This window comes from Pinus tabuliformis, chromosome 9 (genome assembly GCF_031772625.1).
Source record: "Pinus tabuliformis cultivar Carrire ecotype Pingquan chromosome 9, CPIR1, whole genome shotgun sequence".
In the NCBI taxonomy this organism is placed as follows: domain Eukaryota; kingdom Viridiplantae; phylum Streptophyta; class Pinopsida; order Pinales; family Pinaceae; genus Pinus; species Pinus tabuliformis.
Genome location: NC_142307.1, coordinates 1,924,390,150 through 1,924,406,657, shown reverse-complemented (window position 1 = coordinate 1,924,406,657; position 16,508 = coordinate 1,924,390,150). Strand labels below are relative to the sequence as shown.

Below are 16,508 nucleotides of genomic sequence, written 5' to 3'. Positions count from 1 at the left end.
TAGACATGTGATCGACCCATCTCTGCATGCGTGGCTCGGTCGGAGAAGGCAAGTCGAGTGCAATATACTGAGGCTGCATCAGTGGTATTTTCTCCAAGGCGAAGGCAGTCAAAATAGAACCAAATCCAAAGTTCTTCAGCTTCCCGTCCTTTACCTTGGTCAATTGACTTTTCATCTGAACAAGTACTGCATCACACCAATTGAATACTTTCGGTTGGAGACACTCCAAGGCGTGCTGAACATAAGACCCGTTGGCAACATGTAGAGATGTGCTACTGGCCATCCTACCAATAGTATACAGAATGGACCTGAGAGACCTGTCAGTAATCTCACGGATAACAACCTTGCCGTCTCTGCTCGGCTGGGAACCTTCCCTGCAATACTGGCGGACATAATCTCTCACGGAGTCATTCCCTCGGGCCGAACCTGACAAAGAAATGGGGGCACCCCGCCTTGACAACCCAGTCAAGAAGTAAATGTCCACTATGGTCAAGGGGATGGATTTTCCCCTAATCTGGAATACTTGGTTAATAGGATCCCAAGCATCAAGCATATACTGCAGTAAAGAGATCTGTGCTCTCATACTAGAGATACGGAAGAACTTCAGCAGGCCACAGTTCCGCAGCGCGTTCACTGTGACAGGGTCATGGAGGGCAATCATGTCCTCCTCTTCATGTTCTCGTTCTCGCCATGTAAGGGACATTTTGCTCAAAGATCCCTGCAAAACAAACAAGAGAAGGAGTAAGTTCCTAGATTTGATGAGAAACTGGCGAAATTTCATCAAAAACTGTGCCACAAAATCAGTTTTCTAGTCCCAACGCAGGTAGACAGTGTTCCACCTGCGTTGAAGGTCAAGCTGCCTCAAGGCAGCTTGACATTCAGCGCAGGTTTCGAGGGGACAACCTGCGTTGATGACAGGGCACCTTGGCAAGACCCCAAGGGCTCAAAAAGACTGGGAAACAGGCACAGAATGGAAAAATGAAACCATGAAAACAAAGAGCTAGGGTTTAGCTCCTACCTGGTCCAGACGGCACCGAGAATCGTTCATAGAATCTCCCGAAATCAGCTGGTGAAAATCAAGGGGGAAGAGGCACCTCCAAAGCTCCAACAAACCAAGTTCAAATGAAATGGTAAAATGAGAGGTAAAAACACTTTTTAATGCTTTTTATGTAGTTCAAAGCGAAATATTAGGGTTATATTCTCATTTCCATGCAAATGTTATTCATTTCTAACTAAGTTTGATGCAGCAATTGAAAATGCAGTACTATCCTTGAAAAGAGAAAAGCTAGTTATGGTAAAAAATCAAAATTTGACTATATAATCGAGCAGTTTTAACGCGGAATTTATGCTCGTTAAAAAATAGAAAAGCGATATCGAGCAGTTTTAACGCGGAATTTATGCTCGCTAAAAAGTAGAAAAGCGATATCAAGCAGTTTTAACACAGAATTTATGCTCGTTAAAAAATAGAAAAGCGATTGTGAGCAAGCTTTCCCCTAGAGTTCAAGCCCATTAAAAAATGAACCTATCCCGGTAAATAACCACTGTGAATGTAATATCATCAGCCGTTAAAGCCTTGGTCGTGTTTGCACCTGCCACCTCCACTTTTCATTTGGCCGATCGTTCACCTCCATATGATTGTTTACCCATTTTGAGGAACAGCTGCGAAGAGTGATTTCACCTAGCCATCCTTGTGACACTGCCGTGATTGGAAAAATTCCAACCTGTACCTGGAATCAGTTGCTATCCCTGTTTATCACTCGTTCCTCAAAAGACGAGTCTTCTTTAAGCTCTTTTCAATTGACTCGTAAAATATGAAAAGATTGCTGAGTTTTGGCCTTCCTTCTCGTTAAAGGACAAGAACAACTATCCCTCCTCTAGATTTTAATCTTTTTGGACCTGAGGGATTATTGCACAAAAAGATCGAGCGCTTGTTTTGTTCGGCTCGTTAAAGCTATCGAAAACTCATCCCTTCTGTATTGTTTTATACTTTTTTGGACTTAAGGGATTAGATGACGAAAAAGGAATTTTGGAGTTGACTTTATGTACCTTTTCAGACTCTCTAAAAATGAAAAGGACCGAGTTATCCTTGTCGTTAGACTCGTTAAAATTGTTAAATAGCGACAAACTTGTCTTTAGACGAGAACGAGTTTCACTATCGCTAGGCTCGTTAAAACATAGCGATGGGCTTGCCCGAAGGGCAGGTTATAGAACAAGCATATGTTATCCTCCTCAAGCTTGACAAAAATAAAGAGGTACTGGTCAGCAATGACTGGGGAAAAATTGGGAGAAAATCAAGAAAACTTTGATGGTAGCAGTTCGCTCTTGAACATGATACTTTTCCTCCGTACCACAATCGGGTTGGGTTGTTTCATTCACCGGTCACATCACCATGGTCTCGCCATACCATCCATATTTGGGGTAATGCTACCGATCCATCGCATCAGTGTCGCCATATGTTCAAGAGAAGTCGTTCAGAAAGAGTCAACCGAGTCCCATCCACTGCCATACATTATCCTTCATCCATTCATGACCGCCACCCTGAATCATATGTCACATATCATTTTCACCTCCATTAAAATCATTAGCTCTGTTCCATGTCACTGATGTGGGATTCATCAAGGCCCTCCTTTGACGAATCGCTTCTTGTCGACATCAGCTCATTATCCAAGAAGTTGATCTAGGAACAACCCCTTCGGTACTTTGAAGCTTGCATGCCTCAATGGCAAGTTTCTCACTTCCAGCGACAGGTATACATCAATGACCTTCGACCAGAAGATTTTGCGTGGTGTTCGACGCCAAGTCCTTTATTCACACCACGTGAATTGTACTGCAGTACCTTGAGGATCATTATCATTATCGGTGATTCCTCTCACGCTTGTTAACGGTTTACATCATTGACCGGTAATCAAGCGATGTCTTTCCATGTTCGACTTCAGCGCAATTCTCACATGGATCGACTTGTACTTAGAGTGAAGATCGAACGAGTTTGAAGACCCCGGATCTAGTTTCATCCATCCGGGCTGCGATATATATTCAGGAAAGATAAAGACATTTGACATGTACATCCTTGCAACAGATGATCATCCTACTCAAAGGATGATAATTTCGCCAAAATTATCAGTCTACCATCAGACGATCGTCTGTTGTATGTACAAAAATGAATTTATAAAGCTGAGCATGGGAATGCCCGCCTCAGCTAGATCATGAAATCAGTATGAATCATAATGTATTGTATTGTATCTTATTACAGGTCTCCTCCCAGCAGATGGATGAACTTCGGACCCTCCTGGATAAAGCATTTCACCCGATAAACGGCCTCATACTTTAGGGGGCAACTGTTATAGACATTTTTGTGCCTTACAGCATTGAGCAAGAAATGTCCATAATCTAAGGGATCCAAAGTCCCTAAACATGTTGTTCCTACCCCTAGAGGAACAAGGCAAACCAACCACAGCAATTCACAGAAGTTCTCCACTTGAAATCACTCAAAAACAAGTCAATTCAGGGTCATGTCAACTGCTCCACTGAGCATCTGCGCTGAATGTCAACTGCTCCACTATCTACCTGCGTTTAATGTCAACTCCAACAAAGGCTACCTGCGCTGAGCGAGTTTGGACAAGTGGCAGGCTCATTCCTCAATGTGTCAATGCCCAGGAAGCTTCCAAAATGACACTTGCCTCAGGGAATTCGATTGGTGATGAGTAAGAGGTTCCAAATCTCCAAGTGGAAGCAAGAACCTCCAAGTGGACTCAAGAACTGAGAGAGGGAGAGGACACTAGTCAGATCTCAAGCTAACTCATCCTCTCTCCAAAATAACTATATATAGATCTCTCCTCCATGGGATCTAGAGGCTGGAATTTTGTTATTGCAAAGAATTGATGTTGGTTTGAGACTGGAAACATTGGGTGCTTAATGATTTGAAGGGAGCTGAAGAAGGAATTCCATTCTGCTGGGAAGGAGATGCTGGATTGGAGCCCTTTGGGTTGTATCTCTTCCTGAACCCTGTTATCAATCAATAAAGCTATCTTGGTTCTTTCCTATATGCTGGTGTATTTTGTATGATTGCATTAGTGTATTTGATTTACTTCTAATCCTGAATCATTTATGAATATGAATATTTGCCTTTGTGTTGTGTTCTTCTCTTGTCGCAAGTAGCTGTTCTCTTGTCACAGGTAGCTGTTCTCTTGTGATCTCGTGGAAATCAAGTAGCTGTCCTCTTGAGCAAGCGAGGAGGCAAGTAGCTGTGAACACCCAAAGAGAAGAGGATCTAGATCGAGGGACAAAGACAACGGTAAGTCTATCGATCTCCCCTCTTTCACATTTCATAAAGGAAGAAACTAGTGTAGCTGTACTTGTTTGTTGCTAAGGCACTGTCACATCTTAGGTGGATAGGATCGTCCTGCATAGGCATTTTTCCCCACAACAGCTGGGCATGATTGCAGCACTTCCAAAGCCAACATTGCTGAGGGTGAAACAACTAAATCCTCAACAATGTTATAATTCTGAGCCACTGTCGAATGTGGATTGAAAGCTGACTTTCAAAGTATACCCTTGGCAGGCGGTTTGATTACTAAGTCTGGATTAGGTTTCTCGATCTGTAGTGGATCGGAATCAGGAGCTGAGGTTGATGGATTAGAATGAGAAGATTCTGCTTCTTTACCATCAACAGGACTCTTACTACCATAATCTTGCGATCGAGTCGCAATCCTCACATGGGACATCATCAATATGGGTTCTTCATTGGCACTCGAGGAAGAACCTATCATCTTGCTATCTTGACTTGGAAATGGATCCTTCAAAACAGCAGGAGTTTGGGAACCTTTGACGATCTTCGCAACCTCTGCTCGATGAGGGCAGTCTCTTGTAAAATGTTCTTCGTCACAAATGAGACATGGATAAAGAGATTTGCGCTTTTCATCATTGGATTCCGCCTTTTTAGATTTCTCCTTTGAACTTTTGTCCGTTTTATTCTTATTCTTTCCTTTCTTCTTCCCACCGGATTTTGATTTAGCTGTAGATGACTCTACAACGTGAATATCGGCGGGAACCTATGCAGAAAAATCTCCTATCGGGGAATCAGGCAAGGTTATGATAGGAGAAGAATTCTTGGAAGACTTCTTCTTACTTTTAGTGTTAACCGTGCCAATCATACCGTCAGCGGCATGATATCCCGAAGGAGCTACAGTGATTTGATTTGACTTGGGAAGATCAGGGATCTTTTCTTGTAACGTACCTGACTGAGTATAGACCAAGTCAAGGTACTGTGCTTGAGCAATCACTTGCTCCTCAGTAACAACTCCGGCTTTAGCAACATCTTCAGTGATCCTTGGCAACAAAGATTTTACAAACCACTCAGCCAAGATTTGATCCGGAATAAATACCTTCACTAAACGTCGTCGACGTCTCCACTCATGAATATGATCTGAAATGTACGTGGATGTCGATTGTTTTAGCGAAGTTAACAATTCCGTGCCATTGTCATATCTGACTAGCAACTGAAAATGAGTTAAAAACGAGGTAGCTAACTGACTAAAATTATAAAAAGTGCCTCGCGGTAACTCAATGTACCACTTGGCCGCGAGACCAATTAGAGTGCGCTGGAAAAGTCTAAGATGGATCGAATCATCTGTGATGGAGTTAGACGCACACCAGAGGTGGTAAGTCATCACATGGTTCGATGGGTCCTCTCCAGATTTACCTTCGAACTTGGGAATGTCACTGGGCAACTTATTCGACATTGGCGGCCAAAATGGAAGATAATTAATCGGATCGTTCGATAGGCGCGACAAATCAGGGAAGTCCAAAGTTGCGATAAATGGTAACTGCCAATTAGGATCCCTAAAACGCTGGGTCATGAGACCAGCCCCAGGAGGAGGATATTCGGGATAACTAGGAATAGGAATCACGGTCGGGATATTGTATCCTCCCGGAAAACCAGGATTAACCGGACCATACTGGGGTTGTTGAGGTTGTTGATAAGTGTACCCAGGATACGGTTGATACTGATAAACTTGCTGCTGGAAAGTAGGACCGAATTGGTACTGTACCTAGTACGGTTGATAGGTGAATTGAGGTTGACTTGTGACAACCGTACTTAAACCAGGTTGTCCTACAGGCATCTGAACCGTAGTTTGAATCGTGGATCCAGATGGTGGTAAATATGTCTGAGGAGTAGATACAGGAACAATAGAAACCGGAGCTGTCGATACTCCAGAAGTAGGTGGGGTAGATTGAACAGATGTTGCGGCAGTTGCAGCAGTCGTTTGAGATGGAGTACGAGGCGCAGTAGGCCCAGACTGAGAAACTACCGAGGGTACAGAAGTTTGAATGTTAGACTGGACTGGTTGATGGGGTGAACCAGAAACTATGGGTTGTCCAGTTTGAGATGACAACTGTACACTTGGGTGCAACACCTGTTGAGTTTGCGATGGATCCCACACTATGTTCATTCTGGGGTACTGACCCATAACAGGTTGAGAATATTGGGGACCATAATCGGGTTGAGGGTAGGATTGATAATTGAAAGGTACATTTCCTGTTCCTTGAATATAAGATTGACCTTGGGGTGGTTGGAAACCTTGGTTTGAGTACTGACCTTGGGTTAGATACCCCCGAGGCACGTACTGATACTGGGTTGACCTTGAGGTATAAATTGATACTGGGATTGACCTTGGGCTACATATTTGGTCTGGGGTTGACCTTGAGGAATGTATTGTACCGTAGGTACATACCGTCCTTGAGGTTGCCCCCCAGGCGTTAATTGAGGTTGCCCCCCAGGCGGTAACTGGCCACCTTGAGGTTGAGAATTGGGAATAGAACCTGACATCATAAGAATGTCTTCTACGCTCAACGGCTTTGCACCATTGCTTCCAATGAATAACCCTTGTTCAATAGGTTGAGGAGATGCTCCCGAAAAAGTACCAAAAAGTGACTGATACCCAGAGGGAACAGAAGGACTGTCGTACAAAAAAGATTCAGGCAATTGAGTAAACAGGGACGACTGACCTGACATATTTACGGGAGTATAAAAACCTCTAGGATGATAAGGAGCACGAGGTGGTGAAAAACTTAACGCTAGGTTTTCCAAATTATTAGTCAAAGAAAGATACCAAGTAGTACTTTTAGGTGGACTGTAAAAAATTGATTCATGCTCCCTTAGATCAATAACAGGTTGATTTTCAGGGATAGGGATGCCTACTTCTTCTTCCGGTGCAAGTTCTTCAATAGCTATCAAACCATAAGGAAGATTTTCGGTGATTACTCTTTCTACCCTAGGTGAATTAGGACCACTAGAAGTTGGAGAGACAAACCCCGATGTTGGAGTAACAAGTTCAGATATCTCAGGTTCTTCCCCTATATCACTAGTAGATGAAAAGCTACCAACAAGTTCGGAAACCGAAATAGATTCAGGATTATAACCTGTTACTAGAGTTTGGTAATCAGGATGTACAACCAATGAAGACTCTCCTTCTTCAGGTGACCCAAATTTACTACCACTAGGAGTTACGAGGACTTTCAAGCCTTCAAGCTGGCTCGGGACTTCTTCAGGAGGTTGGCCCCGAAGTCTACGGGACTTCCTCAGTAAATCAGCCACGGTTACAAACTCAGGAGACTGGCCCCGAAGTCTACGGGATTGTCTTGGTAATTCAGCCACAGTTAAAAACTTTTAACTACTTCACACGCAAACAAAGTAAAATCTCAATGAAAAACACCTAAATCCTCTAAAGAACCAAACAAATTTGAATCACACGCCTAAAGAATCTAGAGATCAAACACACACAAATAGTAACTTTCCGGACCGAAAACACTAGTTGGTGATGAAACCCAACGTCGCAGAATTCAGTACAGAAATGGCGGTTGGAACAGTTACCCCGGCAACCTGCTTAATGAATAGACTGGACCAAGTTCCTCCACTTAACCATCTCGAGTGAAGTGAACCCCCCAGAAAATCCAAGTGAGTCTAGCCGACGTCTGCTCCAGGTACAGTGGGATCTTCCCACCGCTGTCACCTTAGGAAGAATCCTAAAGAATATGGTCACTAAGGCTACCAACTAAGACAAATACACCTGGGGGAACAGTCTACGATCCGATACGCACGCAAGGGCAGAGTAGCAAGCTCAATCCCCTTGAAGGATCCTTGACATAATCCAAGGTTTACCAACAAGTGACCCCAAGCTCCTCGACAATGGTTAATCTGAGGTTTACTGTCTTTAATACGTGAATATCTGGCGTCGTTCCCAATGAGGAAGGATTGATTCCCACACTGGTTTGGACACGATCTCGTGCTTCTCCTTTAAGAGGAGCTTTCCTAGAGCATAAATGCAACAATTGGATTTCTTCCTACCACAAGATACAACTACTTGTTTGTTTTTACTGTCTTGGAGAGTTAATTACTCTCCTACTCCAAGACACTAGCCTAAGCTAAGTTGGTGTATCAGAGCCCTAGAAATAAAATGTTACTAGGTGAATTTTACTTTAAGCGTTAATTTTAGTGGTTGTTGTTTAAGTCAAGAGGTGGCGTAGATGAAACTCGTGGTGTAAAGATTCGACTCGAAATCACTAAAAAAATGCACCTAAGATGATTTAAACAATCTTTTCTCTTCGATGAACTTCTAAACTAAGAAAGAGTTTGAGAATGCAAATACTTTGAAAACACAAAACTTTCTCAATTAAACAAATTTAAGGAAGAGATTTTCCTTTCCAAAGCACTCAAAACGAGACAACTAGCTATTTCACACAAATTTCCCTTTTCTTTTCAAAGCACTCAATCACTACAAAAAACAAACTTTTCCAAAAGAGATTTTTTATATTTTGTAAATAAAACACTCAAAACTAATGAAAATGACTAACTTTGAGAGCTACAAACTATATAAAAAGCTACTTGAAGTCAAAGCCTACTAAAAGTATTTTTGAGGATGTTTTACTTAGCTAAATGTGAGCTAAGGACTAGTTTATGCAGAATCACAATTAGTCAAAAGACAAGCAATCTTTCGTTTTCTTTTCTTTTAAATGAAAATTCCAAACTTTCAACTACAAGCTTTTCGAAATTTTGAAATGAGAAAACTCAAAGCGGATTCCTCAACAAGGGGAGATTTCATAAATGGTTAGACTCATAAGAAGACTGGTAGACACCAAGGCAATCTGAGGTCCCTACGACTTCTAAGCTCAGAGCCACTACACAACCAAAACGAAAAACAAACCCAACAAGAAAAATTCCTAGGAATTCCACCTAAAACCCTAATGCTAATGAAATTAAACCAAGGAAAGTTTTTGACAGGGAACAAGCAGGTCTGGGCAATGGCTAAAACCTATAAACAAATTCTAAACTGATAAAAAAGAGAAAAATTTAAAATTTTTCAAATTTTTGACATAGTACGCAGGCAACCTGTTTACACAGGTGCGTCCACGCTCTGTGCACCAAGCAAAAGTGCGTACAGGTACACACTATTCTTAACTCAGAGGGTGCGTACCTCTCCCAAAACTATGAAAAATGAAAACAAACTCAAAATTAACTAAATTCACCCAATCCCACAATCATCAAGTCAAAAACAGAAACAGAAAATACAGTTTCTCAGGTCAAAGTATAGACAAGGAAAACAATCAAGTTCCCCAGCGGAGTCACCATTTTGTCCCACGGAATGAGTCAATCTTGTAGACAAGATAGACCTTCCTATAATCTAAAGAAAACCTAACAACAAGCAAACCAACGAGACACTATCTTCTCTAAATATGCTTCAATAAACAATAGCAAACAAGTGTTTTTAGAGCCCACCTTTGGTCCAATGTAAGCTTGTGGATGCCCTCACTCCTTTGATCCAAATTAGCTCCTTTTCGCGAATCTGCAAACACAAACAAGGCAAACAAATTAAATAGCACCTGAAAATCCGATTGCATAAAACATATTTAACATGAAAGTCAAGGAGTCCACGAAACAAATAACATAAAATACTTGTTGAGAAAAATGAGTTTGATTGTATTAATTCAAAAGACGAAGAACTTTACAACCTTTGCCCTGACGTTGTACAAGCTCCTCCCAGGGTCCAACAAGATGTCTCCTCTACTTTGACAAGTTTCACTCACTCTCCAATGGAACCAAGAGGTATGTAATCTCTCCTCTCAAGCTCAACCAAAGAGTCTTAATTTCACCAGCATCTACCCTCAAAATGTTCAGCTTCTAACCTCTCTAGTCCTCACCCCAATGCCTATATTTATAGTGCAATGGAGGGAAGTTACTAGGTCCTACTTCAAAGGGATAAAGCCCTCCTTCAAAGGGATAGCTCCTTTAGTCAAGGGATTAGCTCCTTCTCTTTTGGGATGCATGAACTACCTCAGAGCGAACAATCCACATCAAAATTCCTTCTAGAAAACTCTAGAATTAACCCAAAGTGAGTTTTTTAAGATAAAACTTGCGCCTTTTGACTTTCACAGGGGTCTGCACCTACATCGTTAGGAACAGAGCGGGTAGGTACGCAGCTTTGGTACACAGAAGGTGCGGGACCACAGGTGACCATGAGAGAAAGTGTGGAACCAGAGTTACATTGATTTTTAATGTCTTTCTCCCACTTCTAAAGCTTGATTTGAAGAGCTGAGGTCTTAGACTTGCTTAGGAGGACATTACAAGTGATGATAGACCCATACTGACTGTAAATAATCATGGTGACGATATTTTAGTGTAACAAAGCGTGAAAGAGGTTTTTCAGTGGGGAGGAAAACGACAAAAGTCCTTTGATGCATTGAAGGAAAAGATCAGTACAGCTCCACTACTTTCACATTGAGACTTGAGATAGTCATTTGAGATTCAGACTGACGCTAGCGACTACACCATGGGTGCAGTCCTCATGCAACATTGTAAGCCTATATGTTTTCATTTAGAAAATTTTAATGGTTTAGTGATTAACTATCCTACATATGACAAGGAATTGTATGCATTTGCGCAAAGTATGAAAAAATAGAAACACTACTTGATGGGTAAGGAAATAGTCATTCACACTGATCATCAACCATTGCAATACTTGCAATCACAATCAAAGTTGCAGCAATCAAGGCACTTCCGATGGATGGGTTTTCTTCAACAATTCCACTTAGTAATCAGGTATAGGAAAGCTATCTACAATAAAGTTGCTGATATGCTTTCTAGGCCTATTTTAAGTGTAGCTACTTTACTCAAGCATAATTTTGTTATACATGAAAGTTATATTGAGCAATATGCATTAGATAATGACTTTCAAAATGTTTTTGCAAGCTTGAATCAAGGTAACCAAGTAGAGGAACTAGATTATCATTTGCATGATAACTTGTTGTACCATCTTGGCAAGATTTGTATTCCACAAGGAGAAAGAGTTAAGATCATAAGAGAGGCACATACTTCTCTTATTTCTTGTCATTTCACTGTAAGTAAGACGGTGGCACATCCACAGAGGTATTTTTATTCGCCTGATATGCTTGAAAGTGTCTCTCGTTTTATTAAAGGATGTTCATTATGTGCAATCAGTAAGCCTAGCAATAGGAAGTTAGGATTTTATACACCACTTTTGGTTCCTTCATGACTATGGGAGAGTGTTTCTATGGATTTTGTAGGAGGTCTTCCATTGTCAAAAAGAGGTCATGGTTACTTGTATGTAGTTATGGATAGGTTCAGCCAAATGTGTATTTTGATTCCATGTAAAAAGAAAGTTACAGTTGAATAAAATACTCAGGTATTCTTTTAGAATGTTTGGGTGCATTTTGGTTTGCCCACATCCATTGTTATTGATCAAGATTATTGCTTTTTTGGGAATTTTTTACCAAGCTTGTGGGGATTCATGGACACCAAATTGAAAAAGAGTTCATCTTTTCATCCAAAAACGGATGGTCAAACAAAAGTGGTGAACATAACAATGATACATCTTATTCGTGGGTATTGCATCAAGAATCCTAAGTTGTAGGATGAACATTTGCACTATATTCAACATGCTTACAACTGAACCAAGCACTCTTCAACTAAAAATTTACCATTTGAGGATTGCTTGGGATACTTGCCTAAATATCCTTTGGATTTTAGTTTTGGATAATATGTTGTTGTTGAAGGTCATAGCAACATAGACAAAGAAATAAATTTCATTGAACACATCCAATTTGTATGCCAAAAGGTTCAAGAACAACTTGAAAAAATCCAAGGCAAGTACAAAGCAAGGCACGACAAGCATCATCAAGATCACAAGTTCCAAGTTGGTGATGAAGTTTGACCTCACATTAACAAAGAGAGGCTCCAAGGTGAAGGTAAAAAAGCTAAAACTAATTAGATATGGTCCATTTAGAATTTTGGAAAAGATTTGTAACAATACCTTCAGGTTAGATTTGCCTTCATATATGAAAATTTATGTTTTTGTTAATGTTGAGAATTTAAGGTTGTATGAGCCTCCTTTGATTGAAGATCAAGGAGAGAAAATTCAAATTCCATCTATTGAAGAATTTTCTCCAGAATTCCTTGATGAGCTTCAGCAAGACACTATACTTGACAAAATAACAAGGATATCAAAAAGGGGAAGTGTCGATTAGCTTCGAGTGGGGCTCAAGGGTACAAATCCTTTAAAATCCAAATGGATAGAGGTTGTAAAGGTGAGGGAACTGTACCCTCACCTTCTAGACAATTGAAAGTGATATTTTGGGGTCCAAAAGGCTTCCAGTGGGGAGGAGTGATCAGGTGCTCAAAATTAGGCTCAAAATGAAAGTGGAAAAATATCAATAAAATTAGCTTCAGATTGAAGTGTTCATCATCTTGATTCCAACAGTGCGAACAACACTCGAATACAAGCTCATATGAAGAAGTTAGAGAAATTCAAAGCTCAGGTTTGACGTGGACAAATGGCAGGAGAAGATGACATGGTAGGACTCTTCAGGGAATGGGGAAGCGCGAAGTGGCAGGTCTCCATTGGCCCCACATTTCACAAATCACATATCAGAGGTGGGTCGACGTTAAAGAATCAACCCAAAAATAAGCTAGGGTGCGATGCGATAATCGCAATTGCATATCACAACAGGAAAGGCATTGAAGAGTGAGCCCTAGAATAGGTCAGGGTTTCAATGTGATGATCACAATCGAAAATCACAATAGGGAAGGCATTAAAGAGTCGGCCCTAGATCAAGTCAGGGTTGAGATGTGATAATCACAATCGCACATCACAGAAGGGAAGTGTTACATAATCGGCCTCAAGAGGATCAGGTTGTGATTGTGATGTCGCAATAGCATATCACCCAGTGAAAAGTCCTGTTATATGAAATACCCTGGCTCCTCCAATTGAGATATATTCTGAATGCGAGATAGGTGTACTGTAGTTGATAGTTTTGTTGGCTCCTTCGCTTATCGCAATCACACATCGCCCACACCGTGTTCACAAACCATAAGGCTTGTTAGTTCTCGTCGATTATGATTTATGATGGAGTTGTCGATGCTGATAGTTTATGGCCACCGCGTGGTGAAATTTTTGCCTAGTTAGTACTTTTTGGAGGAAAATTGTAGGGTCATGCTGTAAATGGTGCAATTTGTGGAGCGATTATTGAGAAAAATAGGAGAGGTCATAACTTCTTCAATTCTTGACCAAATTAAAAAAAAAGGTGAGATAGCCATTTTTGGATATTCTGGACTCATGGGAGGAGGTTTTAGAGGCATTTGAGCATTGTAAACACATATTTTTACACTTTTGATCATAGTAGCGAGTCCTAAGTCATTGGAAGTTGGAACAAGGAGACATACCCCAGGAGTGGTGAACTCATTTATCATGTTCCTGTTGTAATGTGTTTTTGATGATGTTTTGTATAGGTTTATGTTATTGTTTAGTCTCTTATTTATGTTAAATTTCTCATAAAATTAACATGAACACTCATCATTTCACTTCCAAAATTGCATGAATCCTTAAGAACAATGAAAGAATTTTGTTTATAATCTATCGAGGATATTAGAACAACTATCTAATATTCTAAATCAGATCAAAAAAGAAGACATAGATGACAACAGTAGGTGGTTTTTTCCTGCATTGTCTTTTCATCTTAAATCCTGGTGTTCATGTGTGTTTCTTATGTATAATGGTTGTTTTCTTACTGCACATGGTTAATGTCTATCTAATGTTTAATAAAGTATTGATGCACCAACTCAAGATAAACAGATGAAATTGAAAATTAAAGTCACATACATAAATCAAAATATGAAATTGAAAAGTTTATGATTTGAAAATACTGATTCATCCCCCCTCCCCATCTCAGTATTTTTCTGAACAAATGTATCTTTACATTATTGTATTGGTTATTTGATTATTCAAGAAGAGTAGCATTGTTTGGCAGCATTAGGGGCTCTATATATGAGAGGTGATATATTCATTCACTATTTTATCTTCCCTTTTTAAGATGCTATCAGAGTGCAAGGCTCATCCTGGGTTTGTAATAGTGACTGCTGAGACTGTGTGTGTTTGTCCAGTTGAGTGTCGAGTTGTTTAAATGGAGACAATTTTATTTTTCAGCTTGATCTGCTTGTTCATGGAGCCACAAATTCATTGGAAAATACCAAGCCATTTGACTATGGTGTGGCTGCTGGATGGTCTCAGCACGATAACTACAAGTAAGTGGATCTTGTGAATTTTGAGAGTGCTCTCAAATTAAGGTGAACATGATGAGAATTGCCACACTGTCATGGAGTGTATTTAAGAACTTGTGGTACTGTGGTTGTCATGGAGTGCATTAAATCTTGTGAGTTGACTGTGGTGTGTGAGATCTACCAGAGAACTGGAGAATAGTATAAGTGACTAGTGTGTGAGGGAGAGGAGGTGTTTTTGTGAGTTTTTTTGTTTTAGAGGGCTTGTTTGAGATCTACTAGAGCCCTGTTACTACCCATTGTGGATTCAACAGTGGAAACTCAGAGGATATCATGTTAGTATGTATGCAATTGTGATAATGCAAAGGAATCATTTTTCTGTGTTATGCAAATCGATCTCATCACTGGGCACAACTATTGGTTGAATCTGAATCTTTGTGGAGCATTGTTCGAATCTGATCTACTTGCGTGAGCCTGGAGTGTTGTTGTAATCGTTGGTGGAATCTTAGGACAATTGAAGTCAAGGTTGTATGGAGCAAAGCCTATTCTGTAACTTAAGACAAGGAAACGAAGCTTGTGTCAGAAGGATCGAGATCAGTGTTGAACACTGTGGGTTAGCATTTAGGGTAATAAAACACCTTTGTTGGCTCGGTGGTCTACACACTTGGCACTCAGGAATTGTCAATATATATCTATCTATCTATCTATCTATATATCTATATATATATATATATATATATATATATATATATATATATATATATATAGATATATAGATATATATGTGTGTGTGTGTGTGTGTGTGTGTGTGTGACCAGTGCATACTACTACTAGGAGAGGGTGCTGTGATCAAGGGTGCCTTATGAAATTGAAATATCTTGCAATACAGTGCAAACTCTAAGAATTGAAAAGAGCGTTAGTTGTGGATAATTGACCTTTTTTTTATCGTTTTCTCTAGAAGTGCCCCATGGTGAGCTTTTGAGGAGGCTTGTGATTCACACTAATTTTTGAGTTTTTCAATCCTTGTTTAGATTTGGTCTACAGGAGGTGCTCCTAAAAGGCACTGTTGAAGATTGGAATTCTCTCTCAAAATGACGAATCCACTTGTAGAGACATATCTGAATGATGCCAATAAATTGGATGGCGACAACTATGTTAACTGGAAATTCAAGTTGCAGACTCTAATGGAAAGGAATGGCATTTGGACCATCACAAAGGGAGAAGAGGCAAATCCTATTGTAGGCATGACAACTGCATCGATTCAAGACTGGGAGAAGTTGGAAAATAAGCCAAAGGTATTATTAAGGATGTTTGTTAAGGATAACATAATCCTTCACATTCGTGATTGCAAAACATTTAGTGAAACTTATACTACACTTAAGGATCTATATGAAACAAAAAGTAGAAATCAAGTACTCTTTCTGAAAAGTAAGCTCCAGTATATTAAAATGGAAGAAAATGAATATTTTAGTGCTTTTGTTTTAAGAATGAAAGACTTGAAATATAAGCTGGGAGATATAGGAGAATTAATACCTATTATCGATCTTGTGGCAATCACTTTAAATAGAATGTCAGAGGACTATCATATGTTTATTATAGGTCTTGTTGCAGTGGAAAAAGCTCCCACTTTTTAGGAATTGACAGGTATACTGATGCAAGAGGAAGAGAGGCGTAGGAATTTAAAGCCTCGGAATCTAGACATAACACTTGTGGAAAAGAAGAAACTATTAAAAGGAAAATAGGGAGAAGGAAGTAAAGTTGGAAGTCCATTTCATAGAAAGCCATCTCCAAAACCAAATCAATGTATGTCACGTACTGGAAATGATTCTAAAATTGAATTTTTTTATTATGGTAGAAGTGGGCATCTTTCCAGATATTTCTACAAGAAGAAAAGTGATGAAGAAAGGCATAACCACCTAACACATTCATGACATTTTGCAAGATA

At 40.0% G+C, this 16,508-nt stretch overlaps 1 protein-coding gene across 1 annotated transcript; it reads left to right on the top strand.

Moving 5' to 3' along the window:
- Positions 1–15,654: 15,654 nt before the first annotated feature.
- LOC149156647 (uncharacterized) lies at positions 15,655–16,197 on the top strand. Its single transcript, XM_089444821.1, has one exon. It carries the CDS (start codon positions 15,655–15,657, stop codon positions 16,195–16,197), a length of 543 nt encoding a protein of 180 aa, XP_089300947.1.
- Positions 16,198–16,508: the final 311 nt, after the last annotated feature.

Bases quoted from the DNA above. Each gene is read 5' to 3' on its own strand.
- LOC149156647 (XM_089444821.1), top strand. From the start codon at position 15,655: ATGACGAATCCACTTGTAGAGACATATCTGAATGATGCCAATAAATTG.